At 33.4% G+C, this 16,792-nt stretch overlaps 2 protein-coding genes across 2 annotated transcripts in view; both read left to right on the plus strand.

The window, feature by feature from the left end:
- The window catches only part of LOC106055161 (selenoprotein S-like), a 150,693-nt gene that overhangs the window by 79,031 nt on the left and 54,870 nt on the right, over nucleotides 1-16,792 (plus strand). The gene's annotated exons all lie outside the window — the stretch shown is intronic.
- On the plus strand, nucleotides 1,009-16,522 carry LOC106055171 (UDP-N-acetylglucosamine--dolichyl-phosphate N-acetylglucosaminephosphotransferase-like). The gene is made up of 9 exons (XM_056010166.1): nucleotides 1,009-1,271; nucleotides 5,281-5,401; nucleotides 7,541-7,754; nucleotides 8,275-8,421; nucleotides 10,419-10,503; nucleotides 10,697-10,885; nucleotides 11,775-11,928; nucleotides 13,553-13,642; nucleotides 15,331-16,522. The coding sequence occupies exons 1-9, from the start codon at nucleotides 1,114-1,116 to the stop codon at nucleotides 15,394-15,396; spliced, it is 1,224 nt and encodes a 407-aa protein (XP_055866141.1). The 5' UTR covers nucleotides 1,009-1,113; the 3' UTR covers nucleotides 15,397-16,522.

A 16,792-nucleotide genomic window follows, 5' to 3' on the forward strand; every position in this document is an offset into this window, starting at 1 on the left:
TTTCTTTAGAACTATTGCCATAATTTACAAGATCGCAACAAATCTAGACTAAATAGATGATATATCTTCACATAGCCCTTAGTCTGTTGTACCGTATTGTGGCACCACACAAGATCTGTTGACCTTAGTCTCACATTCCTGTCAGTTTACCTTGCATAGAATCTCTTTCTTTTATGTTATCTTCCCATCTCTTTCTCTGTCAGTCATATCTTCTTGTTCCTGGTAGTGGTAGTAGCCTACAGTAACAGTTCCCTGAAGGAAGGTCTTTACTAGCCCTGGGGACCTTGTGATATGGCCATAGACTTTTAGTTTATCTTATCTTATCTTATATAATACAGACGTTACTTCAAAAAAGAAGATGATTACGTCCTACGCGTCATGCATTTAGTCATGCATATTAACCAATGACTTAAATTCTGCCAAGTCACTGGTTTTTCTGGCTAGCTCAGGCAACCCATTCCATGCTCTAGTAGCACTAGGGAAGAAGGAGTATTTGTACAAATTTGTCCTAGCATATGGGATGAGGAACGTGCGTTTATCTTTGTGTCTTTCTGAGTATTTTATTAAATTTTGTTTTTGTATTTTAAGATTATGGTTCAGTGTTTTATGTATAATTGCTACTTTTCTTTTGAGTCTTCTGTCCTGAAGGCTTTCTAAATTTAGTGTTTTTACTAAAGGTGTACACGTTACTCTAGTCAAATGTGAATATTCATTTGTTATGAATCTCACTGCTCTATTTTGTGTCTGTTCTAGTTTCTTAATGTTTTCTTGAGTTGCATTTTTTAAACAGTAGTTAGCAGGTCATTGTTTTGATTTTGTGGGGTCCAATCGCTGTATTAATTAATACTGTCTAGATCTATATTATAATTATAATCTCTTCGTTTTTTTATGCGGTTTTTGTATGTATCTAGATCGGGATCGCTTTAATATTTCGAGATTTAGCCGAACCACAACAAATATAAAATAGTCTACTGCAGAGAACTGTATTTCGATCTATCTACTTTCACTTTTTACCAGCTTGTACTAGTCTATGTCTAGCCAACAAAGCAGTGAAGCTAGACTCTCCTATACTTATACTCTACGTTGATGTAAAATTAACATCAGTTTACACAAATGGAACTTGGAGACAGCGGACTGACAATAGCAGTTAATGCTGTGATGTCATTAACTGCATTTTTCCTATGTTTAAATATTATTCCAAAATTTAAAGAAATGTTTTTAAAAGCAAATCTGTGTGGTATCGATTTAAACAAGGAAAATAAAAACAAAATGTAAGTCCTAGATCTAGATCTAGAATCTAGATCATGATCACCTAGACAACTAAGTAAGAGAATACTCACGAGTAGTAGATAGATCTAGTACTAGATCTAATAAATCTATGTCTAGAATCTAGAGACACTACTCTAGAGTGTCACTAGTCAAGTGACACTCTACTCAATAGACATAGTCATAGAGTCTAGAGAGAGAGAGATGACTATGTTGTCTATGTTAATGTTTAGTCAAAGATCTATACTATTATCTATAGAATAGATTATATATAGTCAGATAGACCAGACCTAGATAGTAGAATCAAGATCTAGATCTAGATATCTATACTAGAGTTAATAACTAGAGAAGTTGGTGTTATGGATTGTCACAGTGTGTGTGAATGTATTGCCAGTATTGGCTGATGTAATTACTACTGTGTATTACTTTAACTAATACTAGCTAGATCTAGAATCTAGATGTATAATACTAATAATAGATTATATAGATCTAGAACTAGATGTACAATAGATCTAGCTAGATCTATATACTGTGTCTGACCTGTCTATTTACTCTATTACTCTATAGTCTATAGATTAAGAATACTTCTAGATCTAGATCTGCAATCTAGAATCTACATCTTTAGAAGAAGTCATGTACCTTTTCTAAAATACTAAAAGGTAATCTAGATCTATAAATAAGGTGAAAGGCTGATAAAAGATGACAGACAAGAAAACTTCTGAATATTGAATGGTGAGAAGTTTAGCTAAGAGAGATGCTGATAATTGTTTGACATCATGTGATTTAATTTTTATTATTTCTACACTGATATTGAAAGCCTCAATATATTCTTTAGTAAAATTTACTTTGCTTTTGTTCATAAAAAGATTTTTGTGTGCATCAAATCAATACACCTACAGGCTAGGTTGGAGTAACTATCTGAAGCTACATCACAACACCTTAGGTCCCTACTCGTCAACGTAATGTCGATTATCCAAGTGCATTTCTATTGTTTACTACATCTTATTATATGATGAAAAGAGGACAACTACCAGTACATTAGTAAACTACATGGGATACATTTGCTTTGAATTTACCTTTCTGCTAGCCCTTTCTATATTAGACTTGCATTTTTATTTTTCTTACTATGGAGTGTACCAGAACAATGCATTTCGGCAGCTTCAAAAGCAGGCAAACTTGGTGCTGGAGGTATGCTGGCTCAGGGAACCAGAAAACCTAAATTTGTGCAGCTGAAGGAGGTAAAACTGAGTTAGTACTTGAAAAGCTTTGTTGTCATCATTTCTACATCCATTCCACAGTTGCTAACTGGCTAAAAATAGGACTATATTATTTGTATACAATGACAGGAGCAATAAAAACAACACCCATAAGAGCTACAGAGGAAACCGCTGGCCTGATCTCTCTGGATGAAAGAAGAGAAATAAAAATCCATTTCCAATTCACTAAAATGGAAACCTTTGACAGGCACCCTCTCAAAACTAAAATCCACAAAACTGTCTCTAAAAACCGTCTCAAAAGGACTAATTTCATACATATGCACTGAATGGCACAGGAGGATCTAAGTCTAGGACATTCAATTTTTTTTCTACCACACTTTTACTTGCCATGGAGCAAAGATGCAGTTATCAAAACCCACAATGGTAAGCAGCCTTCCATTAGCTGATAAATATCTGGGGATTGAAGGAAATAAGCACCATCACCAAGATCAGACTTTTCAGCACCATTGTTATGCCTAAAGTACTTATTGGAGCAGAAACCAAGAGAACCATTGTCACCACCTTAAACAAAATCCAGGTATTTATTATACCTGCCTTATGGAAGATTCTTATGATCCACTGTCCAGACAAGATTACTAATGAGGAACTGAAGCAAAGAACAAAGCATCGGCCCATTGAAGATGCAAGGCTGGTGATGGATGGGCCACACCAATTGTAAGCCTGCATCCAACATCACAAGACAAGTTCTCACCTGGAACCCACATCACAAGACAAGCTCTCACCTGGAACCCACATCACAAGACAAGCTCTCACCTGGAACCCACATCACAAGACAAGCTCTCACCTGCATCCAACATCCCAAGACAATCTCTCACCTGGAACCCACATCACAAGACAAGCTCTCACCTGCATCCAACATCACAAGACAAGCTCTCACCTGGAACCCTCAAAGGCAAGAGGAAGAGGGGAGAGACCAAAAATACTCAGCGCTGAGATTTCAAAGCAGATGGGCAAGATTTGGGGACAGTTGAAGAGACTTGTCCAGAACCTAGACGCCAGGAGAAAGATGGTCAGTGGCCTATACCCCAGATGGGACCACAAGTTGACAGAGATACAGAGACTTTCCCTTGTGTTTCAGTGTCATACCTTGTATTTCAGCTGGTTACAGAACTCATTTCAGCTTACATTTGAATTTCATAATTTCTCATGTTGACCTTCTTTGGGTTTTTTCAGGTCATTCTGTGTCACATTGTGACAATTTATACTAGTTAGTTGTAGCGGCCTTGATTTAACTACAGTTCTCCCTCTTTCTCCCACAACAAAGCTGGGCTAGCTCTTTCTTGCTGGAATTATTTTCCACATTTGGGCAGAATTAACCTTTTCTCCTTTCAGAGAGTGAAACCATGCTTCTATTTAACTTATATAACTTTTTGTTTGTTTGTTATCAGAAAATGTTATATTTATTATAGAATTAAAGGATAATGCGTGCCCCTTTTTATATAATGCTAATGAATATTTATAAAACCAAAATTAATTTAAATATTGATTTATGAGAATTAAAAATAAAAAATTATTGACTGTAGACATGTCTCCAGAATCTTGATCTAGACTAGATCTATGAAAAATTTTATGATCCTAAGTGAACATTTTTGTTATCATATTTATACTGTGACAAAATGTTATATATATATAAAACACATTTAAAACACATTAATAGAAAAAAAAATCTTGGGCTATCTGTTTATCTATACATTTAAAAACACATCATGATTGTCTTGTTATCCTATGTCACCACCATCCGTAGCATCCATCTTAAGGAAATAGAGCCTTTTTAAGACCCCCTCTCATTCTCAGCATCCCTCTTGGTAAACAACATGTTGAAAGGAAGTTATTCTGGATGTTTAACTATTCAATAGAAAGTTTGTGAAATAAAAAATAAACAAAAATAAATTTTAAATCACCACAAACTAGGGCCAGATCAAATCAACACTGGGAGCGTTGTTACAGAAAGAGGTCAAATTTTCTTAGCCTGCTTATCTTTCTTTTTAAAATATTTTCGTGTATGCAAATGATGTCCACAAGGGTTTTTTTTTTTTGTTGTTTTTTTTAATAGAAAAATGAAAACCTCAGATGGGCACCCTTAAAGCAATATAGACTAGAAAATATGTGTCTTGTTTTCAAAGAGATATTTTTAGTCTGCTTCATGATAATTAGCCAACAAGAGAGTTCTAAAGAGCTAGTATGGAAAACAGTAAAAATGAAAGGTTGTATACATGTGAACTTCTGGTCATTACAATGAAAGTTCCCAGACATGACTTTCAGATCTTACATAAAAAAAGGGAGATTATTGAGTTGTAGATCAAACCTATGACAGGGGATGGTAGCAAGCAGGATTTGAACACTGGACCATCGAGATGACAGAGCACATACCACACAACCATGCAGCAACCCTGGTCAGGAATATTGGAGTTGTGCATTTCTGATGATGTGATTTTGTACAAACATGGAAATAAAAATGTGACAATAATGTAGTGAGGTCTCAGTGATTGGTCTCTCAATTATGTTTGTCCCTGGTTGTGAAAGTTTACTTTGTCATGTTATATCATTTGTAATGTTGAACTAGTGAATCACACCATTGATCTAGATCTATTATTTAGATATCCACATTTTTAAATAGAGCCTTTCCATATTTCAAATATCTTCTAATCCCTTCACATTTTTTAAAAATCAATGTTCAACTGTAAATATCTTGACATTTAAAATCTATTTAACTTTGAGACAATTTTACATCCTACAGACCTGAGGCGTTAGGTGTGGTGTGTGGTGCAGTTTTTCTTTGCACAATGTTTCTCTTCATGCCGATGCCATTCTACAAACAGCTGGCAGATAATACACCTGGCAAATTTCCTCATCATGAGGTATGTTTTTAAACATGTATGCCAGATAGATACATTTTTAATTTTGAATGTAAACATAGAGTTGAAGCTAGGTGCTGAAACAAATGATACATACATATATTAAACATAAATGAATAACAGCACCAGGGACCAAGTTTTTAAGAGAGAAAGTAGTGAATTAAAATGCTACGAAAATAAGGGCATGCGCCGACCGAGGCTCGAACCTGTGACACTGGATTCGACACCACCGCCTAGCGATAACGCACCAAGCGAAACTAGCCTCTAGACCATCGGAATGTCCAATGTGGACATTCCGATGGTCTAGAGGCTAGTTTCGCTTGGTGCGTTATCGCTAGGCGGTGGTGTCGAATCCAGTGTCACAGGTTCGAGCCTCGGTCGGCGCATGCCCTTATTTTCGTAGCATTTTAATTCACTACTTTCTCTCTTAAAAACTTGGTCCCTGGTGCTGTTTTTAATTTTGAAGCTATGATTTCTTTTTAAAAGACATAGTTAGATTTATACTACAAAATGAAACTAGGTGGAGGACATGCACTAACTAAGAGATATATCAATTGTATGCATAGTGATGGAAATAAGAAAGACTACACTGGGCAGGTCAACTTGAAAGAAAGTCAGAGACCAGAGGAGCAAAAAATGTATACCAGCAAAAAACCAGAATGCAGGCAACCCAAAGGTAATCCACAAATACAATGGATTGACGATATGGAGACAGATCTACAACAGCTTGGGCATGGAGGTGAAAGGCTCAGAAGAGATCTGAATGGAAGGATGTACTGAGGCCGGGTGTGGTCTGTTGGGCCACTGGGGTGGATGTATAGTTAGACTTATACAGAATGCAGTAGGCCCTTTGTTACATTGGGTGCACAGCTTAGTGTGAATATGGAATGGCACAAATGCTGAAAGAGTGTAAGAATCCGGAAGAGGATGAAACAATAATAAGGCTTGTCTTTGAGTCCAAAGATTAATGAGGAATACAGTATTTCCCATGGCTATGCAGCCCCAGCTGTGATCTACATATTTTGCCACATCCAGGGCAAGCATAACCATTGTCTGCTGGTGGTCGATTAAGATTTTCTTTTTGCCGTCTGCGCCTGTCCTCTTTTGGTCTCAAAAGTCTAATTCGCAGCCTTTGTGAGTGACCTCCAGGAACATTATTTACATTGTGTATTCTGCCAACACAATTAAAATACATATAAGATTAAAATTCACACTGTGTATTGTTTTAACTCTTTGACTCCGGAATTATATTTTTTTCCCTTTCTGAGTGAAATGAATGCTTAGATCAAACTTTTGTAACTTTTTATTAGAAAATGATATATTTTATAATTATTTAGTATAGAATGAAAAAGGAATGCATGCCCTTTTTATATAGCACAAAGCAATTTTTATAAAACAAAAATTATTTTTATATTAATGTTTGAAATTTAAAAATAAAAAACTTACTGACTGCGAAAAAGCCTCCAGGATCTAGATTGAGACCTGATCTTGGAAAAATTTTATGATCCATATTGAAAATAAATATTTTTTTAATCATATTTATCCATATTGTCATAGAGAAAACATTTCTAAAACACAAATGGAAATTTTGAGTTAATTATCAATGTTACTACTATTGGAAAAATGAAAATTGACCACCATGGCCAAGTCAACAACTCTGGGTCTATATTAGATCTGGAAATATATTATGATCCACAGTAGGACAAAAAAAATTATTTATGATATTTATTCATATTTCCACATAACTTTATATGAAAACCATTTAAAAACACATAAAACGAACGTTCTGAGCTCATTATCCCCTATCACTATCACCCAGAACATAAATCTAAAGAAAATAGAACCTTTTTAAGACCCCACTCTTTCAAAAAATCTTTCACTGTAAAAACACATTGAAAGAAGGAAATTTTGGATGTTTAGCAAAGGGAAACTATCCAAGATAATGTTTTAAGCTATTAAAAATTTATACGGGAGGACAAAAATATTTTAAAACACCCATGTTGCCAGTGTTGATCAGAGCTTTATAGCTGGTTAAAATCAACTATTGGAGCGTCCTTACGGAGTAAAAGAGTTAATAACTAGAGTCTATTGTTCATAACATCTTTTATTATAAATATTGTTTTTTTTTTCCCTCTCTTCCAGTATATTCATTATTTGGCTGCTCTGCTGTCTATATGCTGCATGGTTTTCTTGGGTTTTGCTGACGATGTTCTTGACTTGAGGTGGCGCCACAAGCTTCTCCTGCCTACCTTTGCCTCACTGCCTCTGCTGACTGTTTATTTTATCAACATCAATGCTACCAATGTTATCATGCCCAAACAGCTGCGTTGGCTCTTAGGGTTTGACCTAAACTTAGGTACCTATTTGATGTTTATATCTAGTTTTTTGTTTCGGGAATAGGGGAAAGTTTTACTTAGGGAATTGAGTTCGATGTTACCTCTATTGGAGTTTGTTTATATTCAAGTACTCATCATCCCGGAAGCGCTTAAGAGAGGAAACTATCCCTAAACTATTTAGGTAGCCAACAGTATACTCTAATGCTCAACTCAGCCAGTCATTTCCATAAGTTATTGGTACAGAAAAGGTGTTTTTATTTTTTTAATGATAGGCTTCCACAAGTGTTTGAAAAATCTTTCTTTTTAATAAAAAGAAATATTATAAAACAACAGCAAATCAACAATCATTCCATAGTCATTGTATTTTTTCTTGTAATAAATTGGTACCAGAATTTGACTTTTCAATGGAAAAAAAAAATTATTTTTGAAGGTTTGAAAAAGAGATTACAATTGTAAAATGAAAATATTTGTTTACAATTTTAATTTGTTTGACTCCTGATTCTACAATAATTTTTTTGTTGTTGGATACTGTACCTACAGGGCCACTGTATTATCTTTATATGGGTATGTTGGCTGTATTCTGCACTAATGCTATAAATATTCATTCCGGTGTTAATGGATTGGAAGTTGGACAGTCCTGCGTGATAAGTCTATCTGTGCTTATTTTTAACTTCACAGAAATGCAAGGTAAGAAAAACTAAAACATGTACCTAGTTATCCTTTTTTAATTTAATTCTAAAAACATTATTTGTAAAACTATTAGCATGTTTAGCCTGATTGGTTGTTGCTTTGTTCTTAGGTTATTTGAAAATACATTTAATAAAAAAGCTGAACTAAAAAATAATGTGGCTGAAGATTGTATCCAATTCTGGCTTTAAATCCACAAGCAGAAATTTTTATTAAAAAAGAACATGATCAAAACATGAACATGCTTTTAATAAAACAAGGCACGGTGGCTGTGGGGTCCCAGGTTCGTATTCTGATGAAGACTGGGATTTTCACTTTTGGGATATTTAAGGTGTCTCTGAGTCCACCCAGCTCTAATAGGTACTTGACATTAGTAGGAGAAAAGTAAAGGGGGTTGGTCTCATTATGCTGTCCACACTATGCTTTAGTTAACCATAGGCCACAGAAAAGATGATCTTTATATCATCTGCCCTATAGACCGCATGGTCTGAAAGGGGAACTGTAATAGAACATCTTGTTTTGTTTTTTTTTCCTCTCTTTTTTTTAATTTTTTTTTTTTTTTTCTAAAAAGGAAACCTCAGAATTTGTGCTATTCAATTTTAGCTTTATCATCATAGGAATCCTTGGGCCTTAGGCCTCTTTTCTTTGCCTCTTTTTGGGGCTCTATATGCCTCTTTTATGGGCCATCTTGCCTCTTTAGTGGGCTTTTTTTTTTTTTTTTTTTTTTTTTTTTTTTTTTTTTTTTTTAATAGGCTCTTAATTGTAAGTTCTCATAATTCACAGGTATTTTTTGTAACCATAGGGGTCATCCCAAAGATAAGTCTATAACTTATCTCTCTAGCTTTTGGTGGGATATGTTTGCTGTGTAGGTTTATGAATGTGTCCTTGAATTCTGTCACCCCAAGAACTCTCCCCCACTTAATCCTATTCACTAGGCTTTCATGTAACAGCTTTTTAAGTGTTGTGTATGATTCTTTGGTTTTGTTGTGTATTAAATGTTCATTACCAGGTAAAATTCTTGAAATAGATCTGTAAAATGGATGAGTAACTGTACCAAAATAGTGAGGAGTATCATTGTGTATTGGAAGAAGGCTACTTCATCTTAAACCATAATAGTAAATTGTCAAGGGAAAGTTTGTTGGGTTTCTAACTACTTGACCTACAAATTTTAGCCTTAGTGAATGTATTTTTGTTTTAACATCTTGCAAGTTTATCCCCCCATCCTCTTTGTTTTGAATGAGTGTAGTGTGCTTAATGCTCCTAATAGTGTTTTTAAATATAAAGCTTCTAACTAACTTTTTCAGCTTGTTTATGAAGTTAGGAGGTGGCTCTGTAATGTTAGCTAAATAGACAATCTTTGGAATGACCAAACTATTTATCAATACAGCTCTACCAAATATTGTAGAACCTGTGTGCTGATAAAGTTTAATTAAGTTTGAGGCTTTGACAAAAATATTCTCCCACTGTTCTTTACAATAGAACAAAGGATTACAGGTATAGACAATACCACAAATCTTGATTTTATCTACAATTTTGAAAGCGCAATTCTCTTTGAATTTCCATTTCCCTAGTCCCATTACTGAGGATTTATTTATATTTATTTTTGAACCACTAGCTTCTCCGAAAAGTGTAAATTTCTTTAGTATATTCTTGATATCTTGCTCTGAAGATGGAAAAAAGGATGTATCATCCACATAGGCTTTGACTTTGATGGTTGAGAAGGAACGTCCCGGTATATTTATTCCAATAATAGAGGGGTCAGATCTTACAGATTCCAAGAAGGGTTCAAAGCAAAGGATAAAAAAGCTCTGTGAGCCTCTCCAACCTTCTTTGCTATGTAACACCTCCAATAGGTCTTTATGTTTGATAGAGGGAAAGAAATATTTTGTGATTTATAAATAAGAAAAATTATGTTTTATTTTAGCTTTCTATGTATTTGAATAAGATTATTTATTTATTCTAGTCTTACTGAACATCCTGTGCAATGTCTTCTCTAGGTGAACATCGAATGGGACATGTGTTCTCCATATATTTCATGATGCCTTTCCTGGCAGTCAGTACAGCGTTACTTTTTCATAACTGGTATAATAGTCTTCCTTATTATTAGTTTCAGTGACTTGATTAATTGTCTTTTTATATTATTAGTTTCAGTTACTAGATAAGGTTAATTGTTTTTTGTTTTTTTTAATTTTGTAGTGGTCTGATGAAAATCCTCATTATTATTCAATAGAGATAAATTTTAGAGTTAAAAATCTCTTTTTCTTTCTTTTTGTAGGTACCCTTCCCGGGTATTTGTCGGAGACACCTACTGCTATTTTTCAGGCATGACCTTTGCTGTGGTTGGCATTCTTTCCCATTTCAGTAAAACAATGCTGCTCTTTTTCATTCCACAAGTCATTAATTTTATTTACTCCATTCCTCAATTGTTCCATTTTGTCCCTTGTCCACGCCATAGATTACCTAGGTAAGTGATGATCTGTTTTTTTTTTCATTCAGTAATGGTTTTTGTTTTGTTTTAGTGATCTTTGTCCTCCCTTTAGATTAACCTGTTTTGTTTTGTTAGTTCCCTGAAATGTGCCGATGGGCCAAAAAACTCAAAAGTCAACTCCTTGACAGAAATAACCAGGAAATGGATATCTTAGGTTATTCATGATCATCATAATTATCTGTAAAAAGCTTAAACTCATGAAATATGGCTTTATTTATTTAGTTCCAGTGTGTCGTAGGACTTGTAACAGTTCTCAATAAGGACAGAAGTAGAAATAATAAAAATACATAAAATAACTTACCTTTACCTTCACCTATCCCTTAGTCTGTTGGACAGTTGGGGCACCATGCAATATTTGTCGACCGTCTTTCTCCATTCCTCTCTGTCTTTTGCCTTAGTTAGAACCTCTTTCAATGGCAGGCCCGTCCATTCTTTTATGTTGTCTTCCCATCGCTTTCTCTGTCTGCCTCTTCTTCTTTTTCCTGGTACTATTCCCTGAAGGAAGGTCTTTAAAAGCCCTGAAGACCTTGTAATATGGCCTTAGATTTATGGCCACATAAAATACTTATTCATACGGTACCTTATATAGGACAAAAACATTCAGGCATAGAATATGTTACCTGAACTTGCACGGAAAACTTAACATCTTTTGTCAATAAAATTAATAAGCTTTACATTTTTTTAAAATTTGGTTAAGCCTACCAGTCATAATGAAATAAAATATATAGTATATTAAGTTGTTAGCAATAATAGAAGACAACAACTAAAAATGGTTTTACAATGATTTGCATATATACTTTTTTTTTAGACATATTTCAAGTAACATTATTTTCAGTACTTGTTTAGTTTTTCTTTTTCTCATTAGGCTTAATCCAGAGCTTGGGAAATTAGATGCAAGCTATACAGTATACAAAACTGGCAGTCTAAATAAAATGGGCCAGATTTTTGTCAAACTTTTTTCTCTTTTTCGTTTGATATCAGTAAAGGAAGGAGTTGGAGAAAATGGTTTGTATACACAGGTATCAAGTATCTTAATAGATAGGAAATATGAAAATAAGAGATAATTTTGATTAATTTTTACAAAGCTTATATCAACTTTGTCTATCTGTCTGGTAAAACGTTTGTACACTTTATTTCTTCCTCACCCAATCTCGGGTAAAGTTGAAATATTGCGCAATTGTTTCTTTTACTTGACAAGACAGGAATCATTTTAGAAAATTAACCAATTTGTTAATGAGCTATTGGTATCTTAAACAAGGGAAAGAAACTGTAGTTGACTGAAGTGGTGTTATAAGTTTAATCAGTCCCATTTATAGGTCATCATCTGAGTCTTAGTGCACACATGAAAAATAGAATGGAGGTAACACTCAATGAAATGTAGAATCCACTAACATCAGCAAAAGGCTGAACAATCAATCCAAGTTAGTAGACACTGATACTGAATATCGAACAAGTTTAATAACAATGAATGGAACTGTTGAATGTCAGCTACGTTCATAAAATGCTACTTATTTCTACAATGACATGAAAGCCGTCTGTTTATGTAGACTTCTGTTTCATTCTGACTCTAAAACCCTATCCTTGTTTTAAAGTCATGTCATTGTCACTAAGTAAAAACTTCCCCTATTTTCTAAACAAAAATTTAATTCCTAATTGTGCCATAAACAGACTATAGAAATAATAGATAACTATACAATCTTCCATGTTCACAAGCTCTCCACTAGCCGTGGGGTTACTGTGCCATAAGTTTGAATTCAGGTCGTTACCCCTTTTTTTATTTTTATAAATGCTTTTTTATTGTTAGTCTAGATCTATTACATGACTAATCCAAACTAATTGATACAAGTATGTTTAATATAAGCTTTGTTTTTCTAAAAAAAAAAAGTTTTTTTTAAATTTTCTATTTCTTTTCTGGGTAAGAGGTTTGGAGAAGAAAGGCACCTAATTTTCATGACAAATAAATTGCCTAATGCAGTGCCTAAATGTCTTGATTTCCACATGTCCTCATTTCCCTCAAATTTATTCTGTCTTCCTCCATCTTTAAATTCTGTATGAGATGTCTAGTTAGTTCCAATTGGATCACTTCTCTGTGAATAGCCCTTTAATTTTTTAATTCAAATATTAGAATCCAAACAGACTGTGGTTACGACCAAACAGGCCACCAGTCTGATCCTTGTGTTGGTTTGACAAATATTCCTGAGTTCTGAAGTACTCCAAGAATAAGACAATAACAAATCATCTTACTTATAGACAACATTAAAGTAAAGTAGTAATCCCTTGAAGACTTAGAGGTCTTTATTCAAGTTCACCTGTTTATTAAGTTGTGCTATATAATCCAAGCGATGACCATCAATGCTGAATAAATGTCCTCGAATTTGAGTAAATATACCTCTACACATTCTAGACTTATTTTTCTTTTTATATTTATCTTATATGACTCTGCGAGCTTTTTTTTTTTTTTTTTTTTTTTTTTTTTTTTTGTGAAACATAAAGAAATGTTATGCATTAATATACCTTGTCATATCACTAAAAACTGCATCAGTTTTGTTATAATATTTAGAACACATTTTATTTCGATTTCAAAAGAAGTTTTTGTTCAAGCTTCATTTCCTTGACATTGCATTTTTTTTTACTTTGTTTCAGGTAAATAATTTTACATTAAATAATTTCATTTTGAGAACCTTTGGACCTCTGCATGAACAAACATTGGTGATAATACTCCTAGCTATACAGGTCAGTGATCTTTGTAGGACTATACTTAAAAAATATAAACTTCATAACATGATTTTTTTTTTTGTTAAATCAGCATACAAATAAAAATTATTAATTTCACTGATGGAATTTGCAACAAAATAAAATACATTTTCAAATGTGCTCTACATTCTAAAAAAAAACATCTTAAAAACGATAGAATTAGTTTGTTGAAAACAAGATGACATATGTAACAGTCAAGATTGAACACATTTTTAAAGGTTCATTTCACCAGTGGGTGGGTTAAAAAGCAGTTGGTCACTGTGCTAACCAAATGACACCCTCATTAACCCTGGGCCACAGAAACACATGACCTTTACATCCTCAGCCCTATAGAGCGTGAGGTCTGAAAGGGGGTTCTTGGTTTTCTTTACTTTCAACAGCGGCTTGCCACATTTTTCTCTCTAAAGGCAAAAATCACATGTGCTTTTCACCATAGGCAGTATGAGTGTCGAGTAAATATTAATGTGAGACCATCCTGTATAATTTTGAGCTTGCACAATTTTAAGTTAATCATTTGTTCATGCTTTAAATCTACAGTAGAATATAGTGAATATAGAATTTTTATTCATGGACTTATAAAATGAATTTCAAATCACTTTTTTTCTATATATATTTTTAACAATTGTAAATAACTACATTAACTAGCTTCCGTGGTCTAAAGAAAGTCAATAGAGACTAGTTCACTTTCAGTCATTTCTAAATTATTAGCAGCCATGAGGTGACTTCGTCCTTGTGCTCGTGTCATAGTTCACTTTTGGCTGGGTGCTGACACAAGCAAGATACAAAAAATCAAACTGTTAGGTTGGCTGTGTGCCTATTGTTGTCCCATATCACTCTAGATTGGACACAAGCTGAAAACTGGACTGCATTTTAACTGTTCATGCGCTAAATTAACTGCTGTTGGAATACATATTTAATAGAGAAATTGAGAAAGTAATTTGAGTAGTACTCTCGAAACCAAAAGAGTAGATAGAATAAGACAGGAAATAGTCATTTAGAAGAAGTGACAATTGGAATACACAATTGGGACGATAAGTATAGAAGACTCCATAACAGTTTCCCCTGTAAACAAAATGCTTAAAGGTGGATTAAAGTGTTATCAAGTTAGTTGAAAAGCCACTGAAAAGCCAAGCAGGTTTGTGAACTCACATGGGATTGAATAGTTTCAGTTGGAGCACAAAACTGCCTGATAGCCCCAAATTTTCATTTTCCTTAACCTAATCTCTGCAAAATGTACATTTGTTAACTTTTATTTCTGTCACTATAAAGTCAATTAAATCAAAGTAAATCCTTCACCTTTTAGTTTGCCATTTATGAATTTTACAGCATCAGTAATTAAATTAAGTTAAAAGTCACTCAATATTTCATCATGCTTGGGTAAAACCAAAGATTGGACAAAATTACTAGAAGAAAGAAAGGCACTCTCTCACTGCCTCCCAATAGCTATTTGGGCATTTTCAAGTCTAACTATGGCACTTTTGAAGTAAAGACATTAAATCAATGTGTTAGCCACATAAAGCCCTCAATTAAATTTGGTCATAGAAGCTGGTATACTTACTATCATCTGCACACAGTTCTGAATAGGAAAACTTATTTTATAAGAAACTGTATCTATTATTTGATTCCTTTATTTTTAGCTAAATTTGTACCTTCTTTTTTTTTTTCAGATTATTTGCAGTGGCGTGGCATTTATAATCAGATATCAATTGGCTAAAATATTTTATGACAGTTAAAACAAAGTTTTAATTTATCTTGCTTGAAAAGTAAATGAGTCGACAAATCAATGTAATGATGCAACAGAAACAGCATTTTTCAAGATTTATTCCTTGAATGTTGTTTTTTTGTTGACATTTTTGTGGGTTTTTCATTTCTGTATTTTTTTTTTTCAGTATTGTGATATGATAATATCATATGGATATTATCACTATTTTAAATTTAACATATATAAATGTTGCATTTGATTATTTTATCACAACATGTATATGAAATTTAGCAATTTAAAATTGTACATTTTATTCAGGTTTAGATTTGTTTAGTCTACAATAAGAAAAATATTTTAAGTTGTTTGTGTTGATGTGCAATCCATATTAACAAATCAGAATTAAAAAAAAAAAAGCTTTTCTTTTAAATTCTATCATAGCTAACTTTGTTAATGCTAGTACTAATACCTTGTGCACGTCATCAGTTATCTCCCTTACAAAACAAAGCTTAAAAGTGTAAGGGAATACCTAAAATAAATTCTAGGATGGTGGGAAGGGTCAATTGGTATAAACTACAGTTCAATTGACTCTGAAATCCAATCAAACATAAAGCAAATAATTCAATCAAAATTGATGCATTTTATGTTTAAGATGTCATAAACAACAGCTGCTCAACTAATGGAGTTGTAGATGAAAATAAAGGAAGTGATGGCAGACATTAGAATTAATCAGTTGTTCTTGTTTTTAACAGTGCCCTACTTTAGATTTTATATTGACATTTTTATGTACACTATTATACTATACCAAATGAGTTCAGGCTTCAAAATGTAACTGTAAATGTAAGAAATATGTGATATGCTTTGTCAGATTCAGACTTCATGTTTTGTAGTTTTTTTTCATCTTTCCATATCTTGAGTTCTGTTTTTTTTTTTTTTCTTTTAATACTTTGTATAGAGGTACATGGATAAAATTGATTTGTATTTCTAAAGACTTAACTGTTTTTAGTTTTGGCATACCAAAAAAAAAAAGTGCTTCGGCTCTTTACTATTTCGTCATTTTAACAGAACTTGTCATGTCACAACTATTTCTGGGTATGTTTATATTTTTGTGTGTAGAGTTATGATCTGAGAATAGACAATAAATACATACTATGACACTATGTCATTAGATTTTGTCTTTTTCTTTTCCTATTGTTGTTAGTGTGTACTTAAACTGGATCAACTAGCCTAAGAGCCAATATTGCTTTTTTTATGCATTGATGCATTTAACCACTCTGCTAGTGGGGCACATATGACTAGAGAAGAAGATTGTATAGTTATATATTGCTTTGTTTCAATTCATAGTGTCGAACTATAAGGGGACTAATTCAGCTTATACAACCGCTTCACTCAAGTACACTTTCTTTCCTTTGTTTGAGATACCAAACAAA

The sequence above is a fragment of the Biomphalaria glabrata genome, chromosome 14 (genome assembly GCF_947242115.1).
Source record: "Biomphalaria glabrata chromosome 14, xgBioGlab47.1, whole genome shotgun sequence".
NCBI classification, from domain to species: domain Eukaryota; kingdom Metazoa; phylum Mollusca; class Gastropoda; family Planorbidae; genus Biomphalaria; species Biomphalaria glabrata.